This window comes from Phacochoerus africanus, chromosome 11, assembly GCF_016906955.1.
Source record: "Phacochoerus africanus isolate WHEZ1 chromosome 11, ROS_Pafr_v1, whole genome shotgun sequence".
In the NCBI taxonomy this organism is placed as follows: Eukaryota; Metazoa; Chordata; class Mammalia; order Artiodactyla; family Suidae; genus Phacochoerus; species Phacochoerus africanus.
Genome location: NC_062554.1, coordinates 129,899,720 through 129,925,404, shown reverse-complemented (window position 1 = coordinate 129,925,404; position 25,685 = coordinate 129,899,720). Strand labels below are relative to the sequence as shown.

General features: G+C 39.9%; 1 protein-coding gene and 1 non-coding gene across 2 annotated transcripts in view; one reads left to right on the top strand and one right to left on the bottom strand.

Moving 5' to 3' along the window:
* Positions 1-3,312: 3,312 nt before the first annotated feature.
* On the top strand, positions 3,313-3,460 carry LOC125112259 (small nucleolar RNA SNORA57). The gene has a single exon (XR_007131058.1). It is a non-coding gene; the product is annotated as a small nucleolar RNA SNORA57 (small nucleolar RNA).
* A 2,960-nt stretch (positions 3,461-6,420) lies between these two features.
* The window catches only part of NSL1 (NSL1 component of MIS12 kinetochore complex), a 45,189-nt gene continuing 25,924 nt past the window's right edge, over positions 6,421-25,685 (bottom strand). The window contains exons 5-6 of the mRNA XM_047754134.1: positions 11,571-11,638; positions 6,421-7,909 (exon numbers count right to left, since the gene is read on the bottom strand). Coding sequence (XP_047610090.1) covers positions 7,631-7,909; positions 11,571-11,638 — 347 coding nt within the window. The 3' untranslated portion in view covers positions 6,421-7,630. The remainder of the gene's footprint in view (positions 7,910-11,570; positions 11,639-25,685) is intronic.

The window sequence follows — 25,685 nt, the reverse complement described above, 5'->3', positions numbered from 1 at the left end:
TTAGACATTTTTGCATTGACTTTCACTTGGGGTCAAGACGTCACTCTCCAACATTCCTACTCCTTGGCTGATATTCAGATGGTCAGAGTTACAACCGTTTGAGTTGTTTAAATATTGCAAAATGAACTTCTGTACTGGTTGGTGTAGAAGCTGCCTCAATGTCCCATCTCTGTCACCCTAGCTACTCCCATTCCTGTCCTGGGAAACCCTGGACTTCCCCAGGATCCAGCAGCTGAGGGGCCCCTCTAGACCCCTGCTGCAGCGCTTTGACCACTGCCTGTTCTGAATGTCCAGTGCTCATGCTACACTCTGTTCATTCCTAATCCCTTTGCCCTCCCATAGAACTCTTCCAATTTTTTATTGAATACAGATTTGGGGTGTTCATTACTATGTCTATATAAATATTGTTCACTGGAGCCAATCTGTAACTATGATTACATTCCTTATACAACTTTCTGCTTTTACCGGAGTGATGAAATGCCTGATATTTGATATGATTATTTTAATATCTGAATACTATAAAATATCTCCAAATGTATAATTTTCCAGGTAGTTAAAACCATCACTTTTGTTGTCACTTACACTTTCTCCTCCTGAAAATATCTCACTTGGAGTCTTACATATTCATTTTCCAGCCTGGTCTGACTGGGCTTTTCTCCAGATCTGCTGGACAGTGTCCTATGGACCTGAATTTCCTGCTATCCTGGAGCCTCTCTTTCCTAGATCCCATGCGCTGCTTCTTTGGTTTACCCTTTGTAGTGGAGCACATCCCCAAACAGGACGCTTTGGAGGTTCTCCGTTTTTGTTTTAAGATTTTGTGTATCGGGGAATGGCTTTTGGCTCACCTCACACTTGATTGACTGGGTATAGAATGCTAGGTGTCAAATCATTTATACTGAGAATTCCCAGACTGCCTTACTCCAGAGATGTCAAGATTCAGGATTGTTATTTAATGGTTTGATGACATCAATTCCCTTTTCTTTCTTTTTTTAATGGATACAGTATCTTCATCTCTGGGAGGGCAGTAATTAGTCTGGAACTTTCAAAAAATCTTTTTTTTTTTTTTTTGGTTTGTTTTTGAGGTCCTATGTTTGCTTCGGTTTTTGTGTTCTTATTTTCGGTTAACCAGTATGCACTGAGAAACTATCATGTGCCTTACAGGCACTGTTCTAGGTGTTTGGGATAATGAGAACAAAGATTGCTGCCTTTGTGGGGCTCAAGTCTTTTGGTCTCTGCATTTGGAGACTTCCTTCAAATGTCTGTTGAGTCTCCATTTGTGTGTTTATTATTTTTTTTAAATAGAACTTAAATAAAATGCAGAAAATTTAAATGTATAGGCCAGTGAAATTTTACAACTGTATACACAATGTATGCACCCCTCAGATGAAGATACAGAGCATTTCCACAACCCAGAGCCCCTGTGCCCATTCCCAGCTAACATCTCCTCTCTCCCCAGAGGTAATCACTGCAGGTTGGTTTTGCCTCTTCTGTGATTTCAAGCACAGCATGTACTCTTTTGAGCCTGGCTTCTTTTATTCAACATAATGTCTTTGCGATTCATCCATGTTGTGTGCATCAGTAATGCAGCTTTTTTAACTCGTGTGTCGCATTTCATCATGTGTATATGCCGCAATTTATTTTTTCATTCTATTGATTGGTACTTGGGTTGCTCCCAGCTTTGTATTATGTCCATTCATTTTTTGAGAGTAAGATACATACAAAATTGTTTCTAGAAGCTCTGTGTGAGTGGGGCTTAGAGACTAAACAGCTCCACAATGGGGCGATTGGATTGTCCAGCTGGCTCTGAGGCTTGGGACCTCCAAATAGCACCACTGGTAGCTTTTTTCTCTGGGGCTTTTTCAGTTTCCCTAAAGAAGGATCATCCAAGATGTGTGAGCCAGGCTGCCAGGATCCTAGAACTTCAAGCCTTATCATTCCAGTGTAGAATTTCATCTTGCCCATTTTTTTTTTTTTTTCCCCTGAGTCTTACCTTACTCTCCATGGCCTCTTTATTTCAATTTTCCAGAAAACAAGCCCCTTTATCAGAGAGAATTACTGGCGATGAGTGGAGGGGATAAGGACCCAATGTCATTTCCGGGCTCCTCCAACTCATCTCATTCAACCTCTTGTGGTGTCCTCCATTCTTCAATTGTCCAGAGATTCGGGGCAGGGGGAGGAGTGACTGGACTTCTCCTGACAATGTATCTCTCTGAAGGCACTTAGGTTCCACCTCCCCTGCTCGGCTAATTCATTTCTCTTTACTCCAAACACTCTCTTTCTTCATATGCTAAGATTTGGGGCAACATACCTCCTGATTTCATCAAAAGATGAGTGTTTCCCTTTCTTGTTCTTGTTATTTTGGGGTAAATGGTACAAAAGGAGGGAAATGGATTCAGTGGCTTTGCACCTCCTTTCCCCTCCTTTGTTGAAGTTAAAGGCTCCTCATCACCAATTCTAAGTACAAAAGTCTGAAGAGGTGACCCTGCCCCTTGCTTCAGGTTCACCTGTAGCAAGTCTCTCTTTTTTCTTATGTTTAATGTAATTTTATTTTTAATGAGAAGTCAGTTGCAAAGCACAATTTAAAAAAAAAAATAGGAAGTCATTTTCTGGCTGTTGTTGCTAGGCAAAATAGCTCTTTCAAGTAACGATGAGTTTTCTTTTCTCAAACTGTGTCTGGAAAATTTTGTGCAATAGACCTGTGTCTTTTTTTATCCTTCTGATCTTATGCACTTATGAAGTGGGTTCCAGCACTGCTGGGGTGAGACCTTCAGGGAAATGTGTTTGGTCATTGTTTGGCGGGTCAGGTGTGTCCAGAAGGTAAAGACTTCGGTTCCCGGAGTTGCGTTCTGTGTGCTGGGCGCCTCAGTGGCGCCTGTCTTAACTGGGGTGTGTACACAGCCTTCGTGTGTTCCTCTAGGATATCCTGTAGGCTTGGAGGTCAGTGATCGGTGGTTAGGTGATGCGGATGGCTTGCTTGGAAAGTGGCAGCTTCAGAAGTTTTCCTTTCCTGCATCCTTGGTTACAGTGTGGCCCACTGTAAAGAGTGGGGACTGTCCTTACCCTGGAGCTGTTGGGGGCCTGCGTCTAACTCCCAGGCTGTGACTGTGGCATTTAGCAGAAATGGCTGGGCTCAGAAGCAGCTTCTCATGTTGCCTGGAGGGAGCAAGTCTCTTTAGATAAGACTTCCTTGTAGGGACTTACCTGATGGTCCTCCAGTAAACAATGCTGTCCCACATTCACCTGGCGTGTTAGCGTCTCTTCACACCGCCAGGAACCTTCCTCCCTGATTAGTGTCCTATTCAACTGCTCGACCCTCCTTTTCTTGGCCGGGATCGGGCATGTGGTCTCAGCCCCCCTAATGTACAGAGGTAGAGGGAAAGGGCTCTGGCCCTCTCAGTATCACGGATTCAGTACCAGTGGCTTCCAGTCCACTGGTTCTAGCCTGAGTGCCAGGACATGAGGGGGAAAAAAGGACTGCTCAAGTGTCATGTCCTCCGGGATCTTCCACGACTTCTCCCCAAAGTTCTCCGCACGTGCATCTATAAAGCATTTGCTGCACTGCATAATCACTGTTCACATGCTCATTCTCCTCACTAAAATATGAGCTTCTTGAGCACAGATTTTGTCCTGTGAGTGTTTTCCTTTATCAAACCAAGTGATAATCGTGCTTATGGAATGCTCACTATGTATACCAAGTATTAGTTTAAGGACTTTACATATTAACTCATTTACTTCTTTTTTTGTCTTTTGTCCTCTTAGGGCTGCACCTGCGGCATATGGAGGTTCCCAGGCTAGGGGTCTAATCGGAGCTGTAGCCACCAGCCTACACCACAGCCACAACGCCAGATCCAAGCTGTGTCTGCGGCCTACGACACAGCTCACGCCCACTCCGGATCCTCAACCCACTAAGCGACGCCAGGGATTGAACCCACAACCTCACTGTTCCTAGTCGGATTCATTTCCACTGCACCACGACGGGAACTCCGAACTCATTTGCTTCTCACAATAACACTATAAGGTAGGTATTATCATCACCCCCATGTTACATATGAAAAAAATTGCAACACAGAGCAGTTAAGTAACCTGCCCAATTCTATTTAACGAATAATGGTAGGGTGGAAATCTGAGCCCAGATGATCTGGCTCAGATTATGCTCTGAACCTCTCTGACCTCTGAACTAAGCAGTGCCTAACAGGTATTTGTTAAATGGATTAAAAGACAATGAAGGTGGATAGGAAAAACCAAGGCCTTCAATAAAGTCAAATTCATTGAGATAATGACATTTTGAAGCAAACTAAAAGTTTGATTTTTATTGACTTTGTTCTCTACGCAGCCCAAGCCATAAAGACCCAGGGAAAGAGGTCTAGGAGAAGATTTCCGTCTTGAGTGTTAATGACCAGATGTTTATATCCTCTCAAAACCTGCTGTGTTTAAGCCCTAACTCCCCTGCTAGTGTGGCTGTATTTGGAGCTCAGGCCTTTAAGCAAGTAATTAAGGTTAAATGAGGTCACATGGATTAGACCCTGATCCCATAGGATTAATGTCCTTATAAGAAAAGACACCAGCAGCCTCCCTCCCACCTCCCTAACACACACTTGAAGGCAGAGAAACCTCACCAGAAAACGAACTTGCCTTGATCATGGACTTCAAGCCTCCAGACCTAAATTTCTGTCATTTGAGCCCCCCCAGTCTGGGGTATTTCATTATAGCAACTCAAGCAGACTAAGACAATTTCTAATGGCTGAAGTTTGGAAAACACAGATATTCCTCAGCATTTTCAGAAACCAGCTGCTTTAACAATGTTCTCTCACCCTGGTAACTGGATTTGACCTTCTTGTGTATTTTGTTTTGTTTGGTTGGTTGGTTGGTTCTGGGTTTTGTTGAAAGGAAATTTTAAGACTCCAACCACTCCAGGCTTCTTTTTACCATAGGGAGGTCAATATTTGATTTTTCATTTTTTCCTTCAACATTCTCAGCAGCTATAGATTTTTTTTTACCTTTTATCACCTCAGCTAGCAAGTTTCAGTCTATGCAGAAATTAAATTTTTCTTCCTAACATGTATACTTATCAATATTATTACTGATATCATCCATGTTTATCTTAGGAAATAATGCTAATATATTTTCTTTTCTTTTTTTCTTTTTAGGGCTGCACCCTCGGCACATGGAAGTTCCCAGGCCAGGGGTCAAATCCTGACTGCAGCTGCCGACTTACACCACAGCTCACAGCAACAAGGGATCCAAACTGCACCTGCGACCTACACCACAGCTCACGGCAACACTGGATCCTTAACCCACTAAGCAAGGCCAGAGCTCGAACTTGCATCCTCGTGGATGCTAGTTGGGTTCGTTAGCACTGAGTCACAATGGGAACAGCTAATATATTTTCTTTTTCAATGGAACTCTGCTATAACTGTGGAGTGAAACTTCGGATCCTATGAAAGATTTCAAATTTCAGCTGTCTGTCCAGGGGTTTTAAAAAGAGTAACTTTTTTTTTTTGTAAACTATAAAAATTTCCAGACATAGAAGTAGAAAGATTATAGCCTCACACAGATTCAACATTATCAAGGTTTTTGCCACAATTGCTTTATCTATTCCTTCACTGCTGACACATTTCAGACTAAATCTAAGACATCAAATCATTAAACTCTATGTATCTCACTAGGCACTCTTTATAAAGAGGGAGACATCGTCTTATATAATCACAATCCAATTATCTATCTAGAAGAATTAATCTAGGATAATTCATTTTTTTAATTTTATCTTATTTTATTTATTTTTTGTCTTTTCTAGGGCTGCACCCATGGCATATGGAGGTTCCCAGGCGAGGGGTCTAATCAGAGCTGTAGCCGCCGGCCTATGCCACAGCCACAGCAACGCGAGATCCGAGCCGCGTCTGCCACCTACACAACAGCTCACAGCAATGCCAGATCCCTGACCCACCGATCGAGACCAGGGATCAAACCCAGGTCCTCACAGATACTAGCAGGATTCACTTCCACTGAGCCACAATGGGAACTCCCTTAAAAATAGTTGTTTTTTGTTTTTTTGGGTTTTTTTCTTTTTCGTCTTTTTGCCTTTCTAGGGCCGCTTCCTGTGGCATATGGAGGTTCCCAGGCCAGGTGTCTAATAGGAGCTGTAGCCACTGGCCTACGCCAGAGCCATAGCAACTTGGGATCTGAGCCGTGTCTGCGACCTACACCACAGCTCACAGCAATGCCGGATCCTGAACCCACTGAGCAAGTCCAGGGATCGAACCCGCAACCTCATGGTTCCTAGTTGGATTCGTTAACCACTGCGCCACACTGGGAAAGTTAGTATGCTATGAAATGCAAGGTGCTGACCTACCATCCAACTAAAGCTGAGATCAAAAAAGGCCTGAGACGACTCTTAAAAATACACAGTATCAAGACTTCAGTCTTTGTACATTATTTTAATAAAAACATTATTTTAATAAAAAACACAAATATACAGATCTCAAGTTGTAACATTCAAATACAGAATGGGATAGAGTAGCTTTTGAAGTTTTCTTCACTGAGACAGACTTTCTGTCACATTTAGACTTTTATGATTATTAAGACATAATGAACAAGAGAAGGACAGATTTTTCCAACCTCATGATTAGTAAATTGCTCTGCAAAGGAATGAAGGTATATAGTCATTAATCGGGAAACGGTTGGCAAATTCGATGGCCCTGCCCTACATTGTGTTAATGTGAGTAAGAGGCACGATAAGAGCTCTAAGAAACTATAGTTAAATGTTAGAAGTCCAGGCAATATAGCTTTCTCAGACTTCCACCAATGATTATATACTTTATATACAGACATCCTTAAATATAAAATAGTTAGTATGACTGCATCTATATTTGTTCTACAATGGCAATTTGTTTAATGTATTAATCTGTTATATATTTTTCAACTCGAATCATCTGCAGAGAAGTGAGAATCCTGAAAATAAATTATTAGTTCCAAGACAAATTATGTTTAAAAGTCAAAAGGTCTATGGAAAACAAACTGTAGGTAAGAAACATTGGCTACATACCAATTTTTATTTCTAAGAGAAATTCTTACACATTATCTTCGTCTTTCAAAACAAAACCAAAAAATCCTAAAATTGATCCCACAAATCCAACTTGGCAGAACTTAAGAGTAACAAAGTCAAAGCCAGTCTTGTCATCTGCATATTAACTTGATAAATCAAACTGCATTAGAAAAAGACAAAAAACAAAAACACAACTGCATCTGTTCCTATGTAGAAATGAAGATGTCTTTCAGCCCTTAAATAAAAAATAACTATTACATAGCTCTTCTTTTTTTTAAGCAAGATGTATATGCAGGAGCCCCAAAGGAGTATTTTACTTTTGGAACTCCATAAAAGCTGTAAGGCAACCAAGTGTTGACGGGATACAAGGACCGTAAAAGTCTGCGCTCTTAATGACCACTGACAGGCTTTGTGCCAATATTTAGAAACTATATGCTTTCCATTGGCTCTCGATGAAAGGTGAGGAAAGACATACAATATGACATCACATCCCAGCAAAGAGCCACTCTGGAAGTCCCCGCTAGGCATTAGGCTGTAGTCTAAATGCTGACAGTGCCTGATTTCCACTCCCAAGACGAACAAAGGAGCTTAGGTGTCAAGATTGATTCTTTTTGGCCGCAATGGATACCATTTTCTCTGCGGGCAGTCTTTAGTTCGCTTTCTTCTCAGTACCAAGTCAGTGCTTTTCCTAGTAGAAGTCTCTGCTGGTGTGGTTTCTATTTGTGCTATAAAGCTCTCAGGTTTAACATCGGGTTTCCTACAACAACCAGAAAAGACTTCTTGGTGGACTCTCTGGAGCTGGATGATAGGCTGCATCTTTAAAACTTGGGAAAATCCATCTCCTTGTTCAATTAAGGCAGGCAAGGACTTAAAAAACAAGCAACAGTAATACTCAACATTAATCTGAGGCTGAAACACAAGCACACAGAGACAGAGACACCCCTTGAGTATTTTAACTCTTTGGGTCAAGGCTTTTCCTAAAACTTAAATGTTCAGGTCATGGATATTTGACTTTACCCTAAAATTCCAGTTTTAACTGAGGAATTTTAACAAAAAGCTAAAATGAAAAAGCTATGTTCTGGAGTTCCCATCGTGGCACGGCGGGAATTAATCCAACTAGGAACCATGAGGTTTCCAATTTGATCCCTGGCCTCGTTCAGTGGGTTAAGGATCAGGCATTGCCATGAGCTGTGATGTAGGTCACAGACGCAGCTCAGATCCCTTGTTGCTGTGGCTCTGGGGTAGGCCGGCAGCTGTGGCTCTCACTAGTCCCCTAGCCTGAGAACTTTCATGTGCCATAAGCGGCCCTAAAAAAAAAAGAAGAAAAAAAAGAAAAAGCTATGTTCTATTACTAAAAGGTCAGGTAATAAAATAAAATTCTGGCAAAGCAGGAGGTAACAGAATTTCAGAGTTAAAAAGTTAATGTCTGAAATTCCGTATTTTAGGATAGTATGTATTTTAGAAATCTTTAATCATCAAGAGCAAGGATCAGTGCATTCTTCCTGTAAAGGGCCACGGAGTAAACAGCTTAGGCTCCGAGGGCCTTTACATCTCAATCGCAATGACTCAACCTTCCCGTTGTAACGTAAAGAAGCCATGGACAATAAGAAAGTGAATGTACGTGCCTGTGCTCCAATATGGTTTTATTTACAAAAATAGGGAGCAGGCTGGATTTTAGCCTGGCCAACCACAGTTTGTCAATTCCTGACTAAGAACATGCTATGAGCACAGGGAACTATAGCCACTTTTGATGGAACATGATAGAGGATAATGTGAGAAAAAGAATGTGTGCACATATATATATTTGGGTTTTATACATATATATACATATATATAACTGGGTCACTTTGCTGCACAGCAGATATTGACAGAATATGGTAAATCAACTATAAAGAAAAAAATAAAAATCTTTAAAAAAAAAAAAGTAACATTGGAGTTCCTGTCGTGGCACAGTGGAAACGAATCCAACTAGGAACGATGAGGTTGCGGGTTCGATCCCTGGCCTCGCTCAGTGGGTTAAGGATCCGGAGGTGCCGTGAGCTGTGGTGTAGGTCACAGACACAACTTGGATCTGGTGTTGCTGTGGCTGTGGTGTAGGCCAGCAGCTATAGCTCCAATTCGACCCCTAGCCTAGGAACTTCCATACGCCACAGGTGCAGCCCCGAAAAGATAAAAGACAAAAAAAAAAGGTTAACATGTACTTGCCATAAAATTCAGCCACTCTATTTCCTAGATATTTACCCACAGAAAAATAAAGGCCGATGTCCAATCAAAGATTTGTAAATAAATTTTCTTGGCTCCTTTGCTTATCAGCCCAAAACTGGGAGCCACCCAAATGTCCATCACTGGGTGATGGATAAACAAACTGTGATATAGCCATAGATACTTGGCAATAAAAAGGAACTATTAAGACATGCAACAAAATTAATCTCAAAATAATTATACTGGCTAAAAGGCAATCACACAGTATGATTCCATTCATACAAAATTTTAGAAAATGCAAACCAATCTATAGTGGCAGAGTGCAGATGCCTATGGATGATTAAAGATGAAGGACAAGAGGGAATGTTTACCCAGATGCGTGAGAAAACCTTGGGATGACGAATACGTTTAGCATCTTGAGGGTGGTAATGGTTTCAAAGACCTACATGTCAAAACATCAGACTGTACACTTTGGTTGAATGCTTGTTATAATTCAATAAAGTTGTCTTTAAAAAAAAAAAAAAAAGAACATGCTATAAGAGAAGCATTAGTGCCAGAAAATCATGGGATTAATGCAAACCATAAAATAAATGTTACAGAAAATGATCGAAATGTGTGATTCTGAAGGAGTTTAAAAAATAATTTTCATACACTAGATATCCAGATGTTTTCTGTTTGGGTAAAATAAATGTTAAGAATATAAATAGTTTTATTATAATAATATTAAAACTCCACGTTGGATATGCAGTTGATGGGAGACATCTTCACATACTGAGGTTTGGGGAAATCACCCTGGCTTACACGTGATTCAGCTTGAACTTTAGGCTGACTGAAACAGCCTGTCTCACGGCCTACCGAGCACACATTGTACATCTGCTTTAGCCATCACAGAAAAGACTTTGCTCATCATCCCGTTACATAAAGGATTAAGTCACAACCCACTGCAGTCGCCCAACACAGGGTGCCCTGGGGCATTCAGGATGGGAAAAAGAAAGATGAAACACTGTGCTTTGGATATACAGGCTCCTAGACAGTTAAGATGTGTAACTAAGGAAGAATTTCAATAACCCTCGCTTCTTGCATCTTCCCATAACATAGAAAAAGACACTAAAATCATTAACTTGAGATATCTGATCTTTGTGATTAGCAGCAATTTCTACCAAGATGTGTGGCTGACTACGTTTTTCCCAGCCCAAGGTTCTAATGATACTCTCTTCTGTTCTTATTATATACTGTTCATCGATTATTTGTGTCAACACAGTATAACCCAGTGGTTAAGAGTATAGGCACCGGAGCCAAACATCCAAAGTTTAAATTCTGGCACTATTATTTATGTAGGGAATCTACTTAGGCCCTTTGTGCCTCAGTTTCCTTATCTATGAAATAGGGAAATAGCAGAACCTACCTTAGAGTATTACTGTAAAGATTAAATGAGGTAATACATGTAAAGCAGTTAGATGGTATCTGACTCATACTAATTGTTGACCTAATGTTAGCTGGCATTATTATCAAAAATTATTTGATGTAATTCCTGTTGTGGCACAGTGGTTAACGAATCCGACTAGGAACCATGAGGTTGCGGGTTCGATCCCTGGCCTTGCTCAGTGGGTTGAGGATCCGGCGTTGCCGTGAGCTGTGGTGTAGGTCGCAGACGCAGCTCGGATCCCGCATTGCTGTGGCTCTGGCATAGGCCGGTCGGCTGATTAGATCCCTAGCCTGGGAACTCCATATGTCGCAGGAGAGGCCCTAGAAAAGGCAAAAAGATTTAAAAAAAAAAAAATTATTTGATGGACTGCTTCTGCTAACTCAAAACTCAAAAATGTAACCAACCTTTAAAAGAAGCCAGGTATAATGCTGGCACATAGTAAGTACTTAATAAATGGTAGTTATTCTGAACTGTACTGTCACTTAATAAATCCATTTAAGATCTATTTAAAAGACTACTGCTGGGAGTTCCTGTCATGGCGCAGTGGTTAACGAATCCGACTAGGAACCATGAGGTTGCGGGTTCAATCCCTGGCCTTGCTCAGCGGGTTAAAGATCCGGCATTGCCCTGAGCTGTGGTGTAGGTCGCAGACGCGGCTTGGATCCCGTGTTGCTGTGGCTCTCGTGTAGGCTGGCAGCTACAGCCCCGATTAGACCCCTAGCCTGGGAACCTCCTATATGCCGCGGGAGTGGCCCAAGAAATGACCAAAAAAATAAAAAAATACAAAATAAAATAAAAGACTACTGCTAAGAATTCCTATTACAAAACACATACGAATGTTGAAAGCAAAAACGTAGATACATATGTTGTTCACTTTGTAATTCAGCATGTAGCTTTTACCTTCATGGCTTCACTGATACCCTCAGCTATTGCTTCTCCTCTGCATTTTAAGTTTTCCATACGAGGGGCTGCAAAGAAACCACCAAACAGTATTTTAGGTTTTTTATTTGCAAGGAAGACATGCAGATGCTATCTGGACCATCTGTTAGAACTATTCGCCTTAGTTCAATCTTTCTTAGAATATTTTGTAGTCTACTAAAACAAGTATCCTATTAAATTTATCTAGATGAAAAGACTGTGAAAATATTAGACCAGCAGAGAAAAACTAATAGTTATAAGTATAACATAAGACAAGAGTTGTACTATTAGTCTTAGCACTGTGTAGTCCTGTAAGAGAATCTAATGTTTGTTCTTTACAGTATCCACCACCAGGTTTAACATCTTCAAGCACCATCATCAGGTTTAAAATAAATATAGGCTAATATCTGCTATCTGTATTACTCTGAATTTTATGAAAGTAAAATATATTTGAACTTCGAATATATAATCATACTATATCAAAGAATACCTAAATAAAATTTCTAGAAAAAATGTGGAATAGATTTGTCAGAAATGTTCTTTTTTTCACACTATTTCCTCCATGCTTTTCTGAGTCTTAATACATTTATCTTATTTTCTTCCAATTTGTGTTACAAACGTTCATGGCTACTTCATAACAGAACTGCATAATCAATGATATAAAGGGATAAAAATCCTAGTAAAACTCCAAGTGAAACTGGAGGTAAGAAAAATCGTTTCATTATGAAATCACCTACAAATTAGTTTTTAGAAGAGTAATTCATAGCAGAAATTTCTTCAAGTCTAAGCAAGTATATAACTATGTTAGGAGGGCTACAGCTTTACTGACTTGAAGAGACTGGCATATAAGCCAAGCAGGGAATTTCTTTCATAGCTGCTCTTTTTCTTTTCTGACTTTCCTTAGCTCAAAAAAATGAGAATACATTCAGAAAAAAACAGGAAATGAAGAGCAAAAGCAACCGAGAAAAAGAGGGCACTTAAATGAGAAAGGCAAAGGCAACTTGATGGCCTCAGAAAAGGGTTCTTTACCTTCTTTTGTTCCCAGAGATTTCTTTGGCAATTTGGTAAAACCCACAGACCCCTTCTCAGAATTTTTTAATGTATTCAGTTTTAAAACTGAGGTATAATTTACATACAGTGAAATGTAGATCTTCAGTTTAACATTCAATCACCTTCGACAAATGTATACCAAAGACATGGGACATTTCCATCACCCCAGAAAGTTTTCTTGCACCCCTTTCCCAGTCAGTCTTTCATACAAGCAACCACTCATCTGATTTCTATCACTATACATTAATTTGCTTAGTCTAGACTTTCTGAATAATGTCTTAAAATATAATTTAAAAGTGGAATTACTTAAAAATTGTGATAGGTCATATAGGTGCTTCTTTTTTTTTTTTTTCCTTTTTGGCCGTATCTGCAACATGTGGAAGTTCCTAGGGAATTGAACCTGTGCCAAAGGAGTGACAACGCTGGATCTTTAATCTGCTGAGCCATCAGGAAACTCCAGTGTGTCTTAATTAATGATTTAAATAACAAGATCATGTGGTAGGTCTATTTAACATAATAAAAAAATAATGAGTGTAAACAATATTGTGAGGTATGTGGAACAACTGAAATTGAAAGTATCTGTGGCTTCTAGTAGCAAAAACATATGTATATATTGGTACTAGTAATACTACCACTATTACTTGCATTCAAAATTAAAGGAAATGCCAAATTTCAGTTCAAGGTTAATAAAAATAACAATGTAATTTTTTCCTATCCAAATTCATAGACCCTATAAGGACCCTTTCCTCAGAATAATATGCTAATTTAATTTAAATTCTTTAAAGATTTAGAGAGATCCTCCAAAAGTAGTCAAATAATTACTAAATTTTCTCCTGGCCCTGGGCAAATAAATGATCCAATCTTTGGTACTCTTGTGGCAATCTGGCTTCACACTTACTGTTTCCTCATCAAACCTGCACACTTGTGTGGAGCTGCCCATTCTTCTAATATTTAGTATGTATTTTCCCTGGACAAGTACCAGTACTAGGTACTCAGAGTAAGGAAAAGTGGTCCCTGCCCCTCAAGGAACTTTCAGTTTAGAAGAGAGAGACATATCGAAACATACAGGAAAAGGCATACTTTTTCAAAATCAGCTCAAACTTTTCCTGAGCAGTCTCCTGTTTCCACAATCCCTGTCACTCATTCCACCTGCTGCCGTAATAGATCACTTCCCTGCCACAGGCTCCCACTCGGTCCTGAACAGTATGAGCTGAATACTGGAAGACTTCATTGCACTAATTTGTCTAGAATAGTGTTTCTCAACCCTACTGGACCCAGCTCCCCTCTCAGAACATATTTTGTAAAGCTCCCTTTACTACTATAAAATAAGTTTCTACACACATAAAGAGAAATATAGAAACAGATATTTATATTATTAATATATTTAATATGCTCCAGATCCAATCATACCAGAATATATAAAAATGTACTCAGATCCTTGTACCTATTTATACTGAATAAACTTGGATTTAGGAAAATTTATATTTGCATCCATTCTATAGAGAAAACAAAAGATCAGAAGCTATTCTATATAGAAAACAAAAGATCACAGACATAACAGACTAGATTTATTTGAATGAGGAGGAAATAATCTTAACGGAGTGGGGAAAACACACCAAGACAAAGTAAAGGATGTTGAAATGGTGAAAATTAGGAAGTAAAGTATATCTACAAATGTGATGGCCCTATTAAAAGTGTCATGTCGAAATAATTCCCTACATTATGATATGGGAAAGTGCAAGATTAAATCCAACAGGAAACATATCTCCTGCTGTGAAATTCCACTGTAATTCAGGCTGCATTTGGTAAACACAGTCACTTAAAATGAAATCAGAGATCACACTGTCAGAAGGCAATGGGCCATCATTAACAAGTCAACAAATAACACATGCTGGAGAGGTTGTGGAGAAAAGGGAACCCTCCTACACTGTTGGTGGGAATGCAAATTGGTACAACCACTATGGAAAACAGGATGGAGGGATCTCAGAAAACTAAACATAGAACTAACATATGATTCAGCAATCCCACCCCTGGGAATATATCCAGACAAAACTTTCACTGAAAAAGATACCTGCACCCCTACGTTCACTGCAGCACTATTCGTAATAGCCAAGACATTGAAACAACCTAAATGTTCATTGACAGGAGTGGATTAAGAATATCCATATATATACCCTCATCGTGTACACACACACACACACACACACACACACACACACACACACAATGAAATATTACTCAGCCATAAAAAGAAAACTAGTGCCAAATGCAGCAACATGGATGGAAGTAGAGATTCTCATACTAAATGAAGTAAGCCAGATTGAAAAAGACAAATACCATACACAATATCACTTATTTGTGGAATCTGAAATATGGCACAGATGATCCTACCTACAAAACAGCAATAGATCACAGCCAAGGAGAGCAGACTGCTGGTTCTCAGAGGGGAGGGGGGACGGGGGAGGGAGAGGCATGGATGGGCAGTTGAGAGTTTTCAGATGCAAACTGCTATGTTTGGAATGGATGGGCAGTGGGGCCCTACTGTATGGCACAGGGAACTGTGTGTGATTGGGTCACTTTGCTGTACAACAGAAACTGAAGACACACGTAATCAACTACACTTTAATAAAAAATAATTTTTTAAAGGCAATGGGGAAGAGAGGATGGATTAGGCAAAAACAGAAATATGAGAAACTATAGAGAAGATATATGGTTGACTTCTGTGGATAAATTCAGAGTAAGTATAAAGACAAGCAATCTACTTTAAATTTTTAATATTCACATAGTTTCTTAACATTGTACAAAAATATAATTATGTTTACTGTGTCAATAAAAAGAATTTAAAAATCATTTCTATAAATAAAAAATGAGACTCCCTCATTTTATGTGCTTCTATTAATTCAGTAACATTTAAATTCTATTAAAAGGACTCTCAAATTTATTTCATATTTCCCATTAGCTTTGTGTACCAAAATCCATTTCAATTAAAAATACTGTTTGAAATGCTCTAAGTAATTCATTATCCTTGAAACTGGGATCTAAAACATTTCATAATTAGACTGATAAAATGCAACTCTGGTTGCAAAGATTTGTTGTTTCTTTTTAGTTCAATTTGCCTTTCCTACACATGTAAACTAACAGAGACGGAGTATGTGAAGAAACACGGAGATGTAAGTCAGAATGGTGGTTACCTCTGAGAGCAGCAAGAAGGGAGGGAAGGAAACTTTTTGGGGGTACATAGTGTCCGTACAATTGGGAAGCAGGATAAATATGTGTTAGTTACATTTGTAAACGATATACTCAATATCTTTTTCTTCAACCTCAAATTACCTCCTCAAGTAAAAGTTAAAGTAATGGGTGGAGTTCCTGTTCTGGCTCAGAAGTAATGAACCTGACTGGGATCCATAAGGATGCAGGTTCAATCCCTGGCCTTGCTCAGTGGGTTAAGACTCCAGAGTTACCATAAGCTGTAGTATAGGTTGCAGACACGGCTTGGATCCTGCATTGCTGTGGCTGTGGTGTAGGCTGGCAGCTGCAGCTCCTATTTGACCAGTTGCCCGGCAACTTCCATATGCTGTGGGTGTGGCCCTAAAAAAGCAAAAAAATTAAAAAATTAAGTAATGGGCCCAACTGCTGATATGTAAAAAATATAATAAATATGAAATTTTCCTTATGCGTCCAGATTCTTTGGACATTTTGGACTGTATTTATTGTATATATGAAAACATAATGGGTACAATATTTGAAAATGTAACATTCTATTTAAACATAAGGTTAGGGAGTTCCCTTCACAGCTCAGTGGTTAATGAACCTGACTAGGATCCATGAGGATGCAGGTTTGATCCCTGGTCTCACTCAGTGGGTTAAGGACCCAGTGCTGCTGTGAGCTGTGCTGGAGGTTGTAGACACGGCTAGGATGTGGCTCTGGCGTTGCTGTGATTGTGGTGTAGGCCAGCAGCTTATAGCTCTGATTCAACCCCTAGACTGGGAACCTCCGGTGCGGACCTAAAAAAAGAAAAGGTGGAGTTCCCGTCGTGGCGCAGTGGTTAACGAATCCGACTAGGAACCATGAGGTTGCGGGTTCGGTCCCTGCCCTTGCTCAGTGGGTTGACGATCCGGCACTGCCATGAGCTGTGGTGTAGGTTGCAGACGCGGCTCGGATCCCGCGTTGCTGTGGCTCTGGCGTAGGCCGGTGGCTACAGCTCTGATTGGACCCCTAGCCTGGGAACCTCCATGTGCCACAGAAGCGGCCCAAGAAATGGCAAAAAAAAGACAAAAAAAAATTTACCTTGTGTTTCCCAATTATGCAAAACACTCTATCTAGATCCAGGTAGCAGTTATATGTTCTTATATGTACATGTGTGTACAAAGTCATCAAGCTATGCAGAGTATATCATTATATACATACATATACATACTAATGAACAAAATCTTTTCTTTTTTTTTTTTTGGCTTTTTGCCTTTTCTAGGGCCGCTCCCTCGGCATATGGAGGTTCCCAGGCTAGGGGTCTAATTGGAACTGTAGCTGCTGGCCTACACCAGAGCCACAGCAACGTGGGATCCGAGCCTTGTCTGCAACCTACACCACAGCTCACGGCAATGCCGGATCCTGGACTCACTGAGCAAGGCCAGGGAGTGAACCCGCAACCTCATGGTTCCTAGTCGGGTTCATTAACCTCTGAGCCATGACGAGAACTCCCAAAATCTTTTTTTAACATTAACTCAGGAAAGTTATCCTACTTTTATGTACAGAGTAAGGCAAGCATTTTCCTCTTCACTGCTGCTGCATGAATCTATCATCCAAGGGATTCATAATTTTTTGTATAAACACATGCTACTTAAATTTCTTTTTTTCTAGAAATTCCTGCTGTGGCTCAGCATGTTAGGAATCCGACTAGTATCCATGAGGATGTGGGTTCAAATCCTTGCCTCGCTCAGTGGGTTAAGGATCTTGCACTGCCATGAGCTGTGGTGTAGGTCACAGATGCGGCAGATCTGGTGTTGCTGTGACTGGTACAGGCTGGCAGCTGCAGTTCCGATTCCTCCCTTAGCCTGGGAACTTCCATATGTTGCAAGTGCAGCCCTTAAAAAAAAAGAACGAAAAAAAATTTTTCTTCTATAAATCCACATTGATGGACACAGCTGTTTTCCATCTTTTGCACAAGCAATGACAAGGTAAAAAGTGCTGAGTGGTTTGGGGTTATGTGCAAAATGGAGTCAGGTCCCAGGCCTGGATAACTATGAACAGATTTTCACACATGACTGTGTGGTGGAACATTCTAAAATTGTGCAGGACTCGTAAGACATTTAGTGTTCCTGGCCCCTGACTACTACATAGCAGACATAATCTCCCATTACGGTGATAATTAAAAATTTCCCACTTTCTCAAATGGCCGCTAGGGGGCAGTACTGCCTCCAGTGAGAACCTTGTTCTTATTTATCTTTCAGAACTCCCTTGGGAGTAAGAACTTCATTTTCTCAATGGTGGATGCCCTAGTGTTTAACATAGTGCCTGACATATAGAGTAGGTGCTTGACAAGTATGATGGACCAAGGCTATGATAAAGTATGCTGTGGAGGCACAAAGGAGGGTGAGGTCAATCCAACAGGTGAACTGGAAGGAGAATAAAAGCTTCACAGATGTTACGAGATTTGCCGAAAGAGGATCTGGTGCTGGATGGCTGGGGGTGAGTGGGAATAGAAGGTGGGCGGTAGAGGATGTGCTATACCAAAACAAGGGAATAAATCAAGAAAGAAGCAAACACAGGAACCAGGAAACACGATCCAAAATAGAAAAGAAGAAAAGGAAATTCCCAGGATGAAGAGGAAAGGAACAGATAGGATGAAAGCTTTGCAGCAGGCCTAGAGAGCAACAAGTCCAGATTAGAATAGGAAGACAAAAGGCTCCCAGAGGAATACCTCCAAGAAAAAGGAACGGGTTTTAAAAATGGATTCGATGACAAGACACCATAAAACTCCTAGAAGAGAACATGGGCAAAACATTCTCTGACATTAACCATACAAATGTTTTCTTAGGTCAGTCTCCCAAAGCAATAGAAATAAAAACAAAAATAAACAAATAGGACCTAATCAAACTTACAAGCTTTTGCACAGCAAAGAAAACCATATAAAAAAAAAAAAAGACAACCTAAGGAATGGGAGAAAATAGTTTCAATTATGCAAATGAAAAGAGCTTAATCTCCAAAATTTACAAACAACTCAACAACAAAAAAACAAACAACCCAAATGAAAAATGGGCAGAAGACCTGAAGAGACATTTCTCCAAAGAAGACATACAGCTAGTTAACAGGCACATGAAAAAATGCTCAACGTCACTAATTATTAGAGAAATGCAAATCAAAACTATAATGAAGTACCACTTCACACCAGTCAGAATGGCCATCTACAAATAAAAAACACTGGAGAGGGTGTGGAGAAAAGGGAACCCTCCTATACTGTTGGTAGGACTGTATACTGGTACAACCACTATGGAAAACAGTATGGAGGTACCTCAGAAAACTGAATATAGAACTACAATATGATCTAGCAATCCCACTCCTGGGCAAATATCCGGACAAAATTTTCATTGAAAAAGATACATTGGAGTTCCTGTCGTTGTGCAGTGGCAATGAATCCGACTAGGAACCATGAGGTTGTAGGTTCAATCCCTGGCCTTGCTCAGTAGGTTAAGGATCTGGCATTGCCATGAGCTGTGGTGTAGATAACAGACATGGCTCAGATCTGGTGTTGCTGTGGCTGTGGTGTAGGCCGGCAGCTATAGCTCTGATTCGACCCCTGGCCTGGGAACTTCCATATGCCACTGGTGAGGCCCTAAAAGGACAAAAGCAAAAAAAAAAAAAAAAAAAAAGATGCATGCACTCCTATGTTCATGCAGCACTATTCACAATAGCCAATACAGGGAAACAACCTAAATGTCCATTGACAGATGAATAGATTAAGAAGATGTGATACATATATACAATGGAATATTACTCTGCCATAAAAAAGAACAAAATAATGCCATTTGCAGCAACATGGATAGAACCAGAGATTCTCATACTAAGTGAAGTCAGTTTGAAAGAGAAAGACAAATACTATATATCACTTAGAGCTGGAATCTAATATATGGCAAAAATGAACCTATCTACAGAAAAGAAACAAACTCATGGACATGGAAAAGAGATTTTTGGTTGCCAAGGGAGAAGGGGAGAGAGTGGGATGGACTAGGAATTTGGGGTTAGTAGATGCAAACTACTGCATTCGGAGTAGATAAGCAATGAGATCCTGCTGTACAGCACAGGGAACTGTATCTAATCACTTGTGATGGAACATGATGGAGGATAATGTGAGAAAAATAAGTGTATATATATATGTGTGTGTGTGTGTGTGTATAACTGGGTCACTTTGCTGTACAGCAGAAATTGACAGAAAATTGTAAATCAACTATTAAAAAAAAAAAAAAACAACCCAAGGGAGTTCCCATTGTGGCTCAGTGGTAATGAACCCGGCTAGCATCCATGAGGATACAGGTTCAATCCCTGGCCTCACTAAGTGGGTTAAGAATCTGGCATTGCCATGAGCTGTGTTGTAGGTCACAGACGCAGCTCAGATCTGTCATTGCTGTGGCACAGGCTGGTGGCTACCGCTCCAACTCAGCCCCTAGCCTAGGAACTTCCATATGCCATGAGTGTGGCCCTAAAAAAGACAAAAAAAAAAACCAACAAAAAAGTGGATGTGATGGATAACTGAAGTGTTTACCATATTGAGAGGAATTTTACAGATCTAGTGATAGACACAACACTAAACAAAGCAAAGAGAAAAACAGAGCATTCCAAAGGTGGATGGGAAGTTGCTGAAGAAAGAAAATATATTCATCATGTGCCTGACTCATAGTGAAGAACATTTACATAGTCATAACAATACAAATGCTAAATATTACTGGTTTTTTGGACAAAAACGAGAGATTAAAATTGAAACTGGGAGAGGCGGGACAATTAGGAGTTTGGGATTAGCATATACTATTATACATAAAATAGATAACCAACAAGGACCTACTGTATAGCACGGGGAACTACATTCAACATTTCGTAATAACCTATAAGGGAAAAGTATCTGAAAAAGAATACACACACACACACAAATGTATGTATATATGTGTATGTATATGTGTATATATACCTGAATCACTTTGTTGTATACCTAAAACTAACGCAACATTGTAAATCCACTATACTTCAATTTTTTTTAAAAAAGTGAAGCTGATGAATGTAGATTATTCTTTTGAGAAACTTGACTATGAACACAGAGTTCAGGGAAAAGAAACACAATGGCACAAAAGCTTTCCCTACCTGACCCTCTGACAACCCATTTCTGTAGTATTATGGGCTGTCATACACTGTCAAGCAATCCTGTGTAATACCTTTAGCATCCTGTGAGGCAAGCAAGTTTCATCAGCATCCTTTTATAGAGAAGGAAACAGGAGCTGTGAGAGCTGAGAAATGTATCTAAATTGAATAATTACATAACTGAATAAACAATTAATAGAATTAGAACCCACATTACATGCTCTTCTACATGCTATATGTAACTCCCTACAATATCATTTGGTCAGGAATTATACTACACTCTTTGGGATATAAGTTAATAAATGATAAAAATCAGCTCCAATATAATGAAAACTCTTAAAATAAAATTATGTTGAATAAATAATTAAAAACAGAACATGTTTAGAGTTAAAATCATTTCAACTATTAACATTGCAGTACCAGAATTCCCTTGTGGCGCAGAGGGTTAAGGATCTGGCATTGTTACTGTAGCAGCTCATGCTGCTGCTGTGTCAGGGGTTCAATCCCTATTCCAGGAACATCCATACGCCATGGATGTTCTTTTGTTTCCAAAGAAACAAAAACATTACAGTACCTTTTTCTTTTTTTAGTTAAGTGAATTAAATTCCGTTCTTTGAAAACTAAAGAGAATCAATAATTTTAGGAATAAAACCAAACATAAAAAGACTTTCAAAAAACCACAAAGGGGGAAAAATATCAAACACACATTTAAAAATAATCATTAAACATGTAAATATGTTGTTTATAAATGCATCAAAAAAGTATTCACCAACATAAACATCTGCTTAGGAAATTTCAAACTATATAAACTTTTTAATCCCTCACTTAAGATGACTTTAAATGAATTTTCGCATTTTGTAACTAATAAGAGCATATAGATACTCCCGACAAACATTTGACTTAAGACTGTCTCACATGCAGATGGCTGGTCCCTGCCATGCAGGAGGTGGGGACAGCTTCCTCCAGAAGCATTTCCCATGGCTCCCTCCAAAGCCTGGATGGGAACATCTTTATGGCCCACCTACCTCTTATCATAAACAAAAGTGTTTAAAAATCCAACTTCACTCCCCCCGCAAATCCTATTTAAACATCATGTAGTGGAACTACTGTGCTTCTGAGATGTGATTTTCACAATATTTTTCATCAAAAATTGTAGTATTTCAGCTACATTAAAGAGTAACCTAGAAACGTGTCCGTTTATAATACCACTTGTAATTTTTTTTTCCGGGGGGAAATACATTCCAAATTCCAAAACTCAGATCAAATGTGAATTTTTGAAACAAAACCACTTGTAAGTGTGTAACTACCTGTAAATATTCTGGCAGTGGCTTAAGCAAGTAGTCACTATTAGAAGGAAGAGGAACTGTCTCTAAGCCCTCTGCTTGTAGGGTCAGCAAAAGAATTGGAACTATAAAGTCTACTGTAGAGAAACTCAAAATAGCTCCTTGTCATCACTACATGTTCAGTGAAGGATAGGAAATAATAAAAAGGGAGTCTCTTAGGTTAACTACAAAGAATTTTTTTAAAAAGAGGATGATATAGAAGCAATGGTTAGTTTTACTGACAGGACCACAAAAGGTTATAACTGACAAATGAAAACACATCCGCATGGTAGTTAATTAGAAGATTGCTGCAAAGATATTTTTCAAAAGTTTGCTCTTAAAAATGTGGAAGTGAGGCACTCTTGACTACACTGCCTTCCCTAGTCACTTGCTTTCTAAAACATAGGGAAATGAAAAAGTGGAAATGAAAGATTGAGTAATCAACCTTGTTTTGTTTTCAGGTCACTGAACCGACTAAACTAGGAAACATGAAATTCCAAAAGCCTGCACAAATTCAGAAATTCAGCAAAAATGAATTAATTGAGTGCTTCCTTGATATTTCCATTGTATTTTATGAGCATGATGAGCAAACATGCATAACCTAGGATGTCTGGCTTGTACTAGTTTTAAAGGGGTAACTAAAAGCATGAATAAGAACCATGAATTGAAAAGTAGCATCCCTCATGAAAATGAAACCAAAAATGCAGCAGTGATTTATGACTTTCTGGAAGAGATCCCTTTGCTACAACTTAATCAGATCTGTTTAACACACCTGCTGGGTGGCAGGTATATAGTCCTCTGTATCCACTCCCACCTGCACTTCACCAGCTTCTTCTGTATTGGAGAGCTGCATCTCTCTTAAGGTATCATGTTATTTCCAAACTCCTAACTTGTGTAATCTTGCCTCAGCCAAGTCTCTAACCTTATCCTGTAATTCTTTCCCTCTATTCCTTCCACTATAGCCACTATAGTCCCAGTGGTCTTCTGTTCTATAAACACTCAAGCTCATTCTTAACTTAGGAACCTTATTCTATCGCTCTTCTCTCCAACTGAAAAGCTCTTCCTCTTGTCACAAGATAATTCCTTCGTGTTACTTCCTCAGAAAAGTGTTTTCCAGCACTGAACCCATCACCCTAGCATTGACGTTATTTCTTTTTCCATTTGCTGATGCTTTTCTTCTGCCACCAGAATGTAAGCTCTGCAGAGCAAGGACGCTGCCTGTGTTGCTCACCATTACATCCTCTGCACTAAGAAGAGTTCTGGCATATAGTAGACATTCAATAAATATCTTGATTACATGCATGAATAATAGTCATGCAATAAGTATTGAGCACGGCGTTATATACTGGCTACATATAATGCAAACACAAAGAGCTCATGAAGCTTTCAGTTTTGTGAGAAAACATAAAGAAATACACGAATACATATAACAAATGCTGGAGTTCCCGTCGTGGCTCAGTGGTTAATGAATCTGACTAGGAACCATGAGGTGGTGGGTTTGATCCCTGGCCTTGCTCAGTGGGGTAAGGATCCAGCGTTGCCCTGAGCTGTGGTGTAGGTAACAGAGGCGGCTCAGATCCCGTGTTGCTGTGGCTCTGGTGTAGGGCAGGCGGCTACAGCTCCAATTAGACCCCTAGCCTGGGAACCTCCATATGCTGCGGGTGTGGCCCAAGAAATGGCAAAAAGACCAAAAAAAAAAAAATACATATAACAAATGCTATTAAAGAAACAAACAAGTGTCATGATAGAGAACTGGGAGAGGCTATTTTAATTAGGGTGATTAGGGAAGATCTCTAATCTCAATGCGAGGGCGATGTGTTCAGGTGCTGGAGGTAGTACTTAAATGAGAAAGGAGAGGTTGAGAAGATGCCAATCTTAGCAGCACTGGGGAAAACCCCGTGTGAAAGCGAGGCACTTTGAGAGAACTCCAAGAGGGTACCTAGGTCTACAACACAAAGGCAAGTGCCAGGTCATGTAAGGGACTGCTGAAAGGTTTGAAGCTTATTACACATATTTCTTCATTAGAAGATTTTAAGATTTTAAGCAGAGGAATTAAAGTTGATCTATGTATTTAAGAGCATCCTAGATTTCTAGTCAAGCTGGTCTTGGAAGTTCACAAAACTCACCACCTTTGTCCAAAACATCATTGGATAGATAGAGAAAGTTTAAAAGACAAATCCCAAAGCATACATTTCTATGGGCCAGAAAACAGTCGAAGAGTAAAAGCTGCAAGTCAGGCTAAAGTTGTAGATCCACTGGTAGATAGGTGGTAGGTAGGCAAGAATAACCAGGAATTTGCTTCCCACAAGACAAAAGAGGCTCAAACTGCTCCAGAGGAGCAGGAAATGCGGAAAGTCAGCTTCAGATGTGAAACCAAGGGCTGAGGTAGAGTTTTCCCACCCTTAATAGGAAGCTGGAAAAACACAAAAACAAAAGAACAGTTATTAGCCACTGCTATGAGCCACAGTGAGGAGTGGCAGCATGCTTCAAGCTACACTAGAAATGATAGGAAGCAAAGAATGCCACAAAGCCTTTGGCCTAGATTAAGGCGCCTGCTGATTTAGTGACTAGATCCTCTATCTCCAATATTACAGTGGAACAGGGGCCCCACAGTGCCAGTATCAATTTAATACATGGTTCCTGCCTGGGATTATTCAGGAGGCAGATAAAAGGCAACCACAAAATGATCAGACAGAAGATCCCATCGTGGCTCAGTAGAAACAAAGCTGACTAGTATCCATGAGGACACAGGATCAATCCCTGGCCTCGCTCAGTAAGGATCTGGTGTTGCCATGGGCTGTGGTATAGGCCAGCGGCTACAGCTCCATGGGTATGGCCCTAAAGAGACAAATAAAAACACACACACACAAAACAACCAAAACGACTAGATAGTAAGAGGGGAAAGCAGCAATAAGAAAATAAGCACATGAAAAACTTAGGTCAAGAAGCACTAGCTGAGCAAAATTCTTTTTTTTTTTGTCTTTTCTAGGGCTACACCTGTGGCATGTGGAGGTTCCCAGGCTAGGGGTCGAATCGGAGCTGTGGCCCCCAGCCTACATCAGAGCCACAGCAACACGGGATCTGAGCCGCCTCTGTTACCTACACCACAGCTCACGGGCAACGCTGGATCCTTAACCCACTGAGCAAAGCCAGGGATCAAACCCACAACCTCATGGTTCCTAGTCGGATTCGTTAACCACTGAGCCACGATGGCTGCTCGGCAAAATTCTTAAATACATGAAAAATTACAACCATGAAAGTCAATATAACAACATCAAGGAGATGAACTTACTGTGGATGGAATAAAAATAGAAAATCTGAAAATGATCTTTAAAGGTTTAGGATCCTCCAATAGCTAAGGGAAATCATAAGAGACATTAC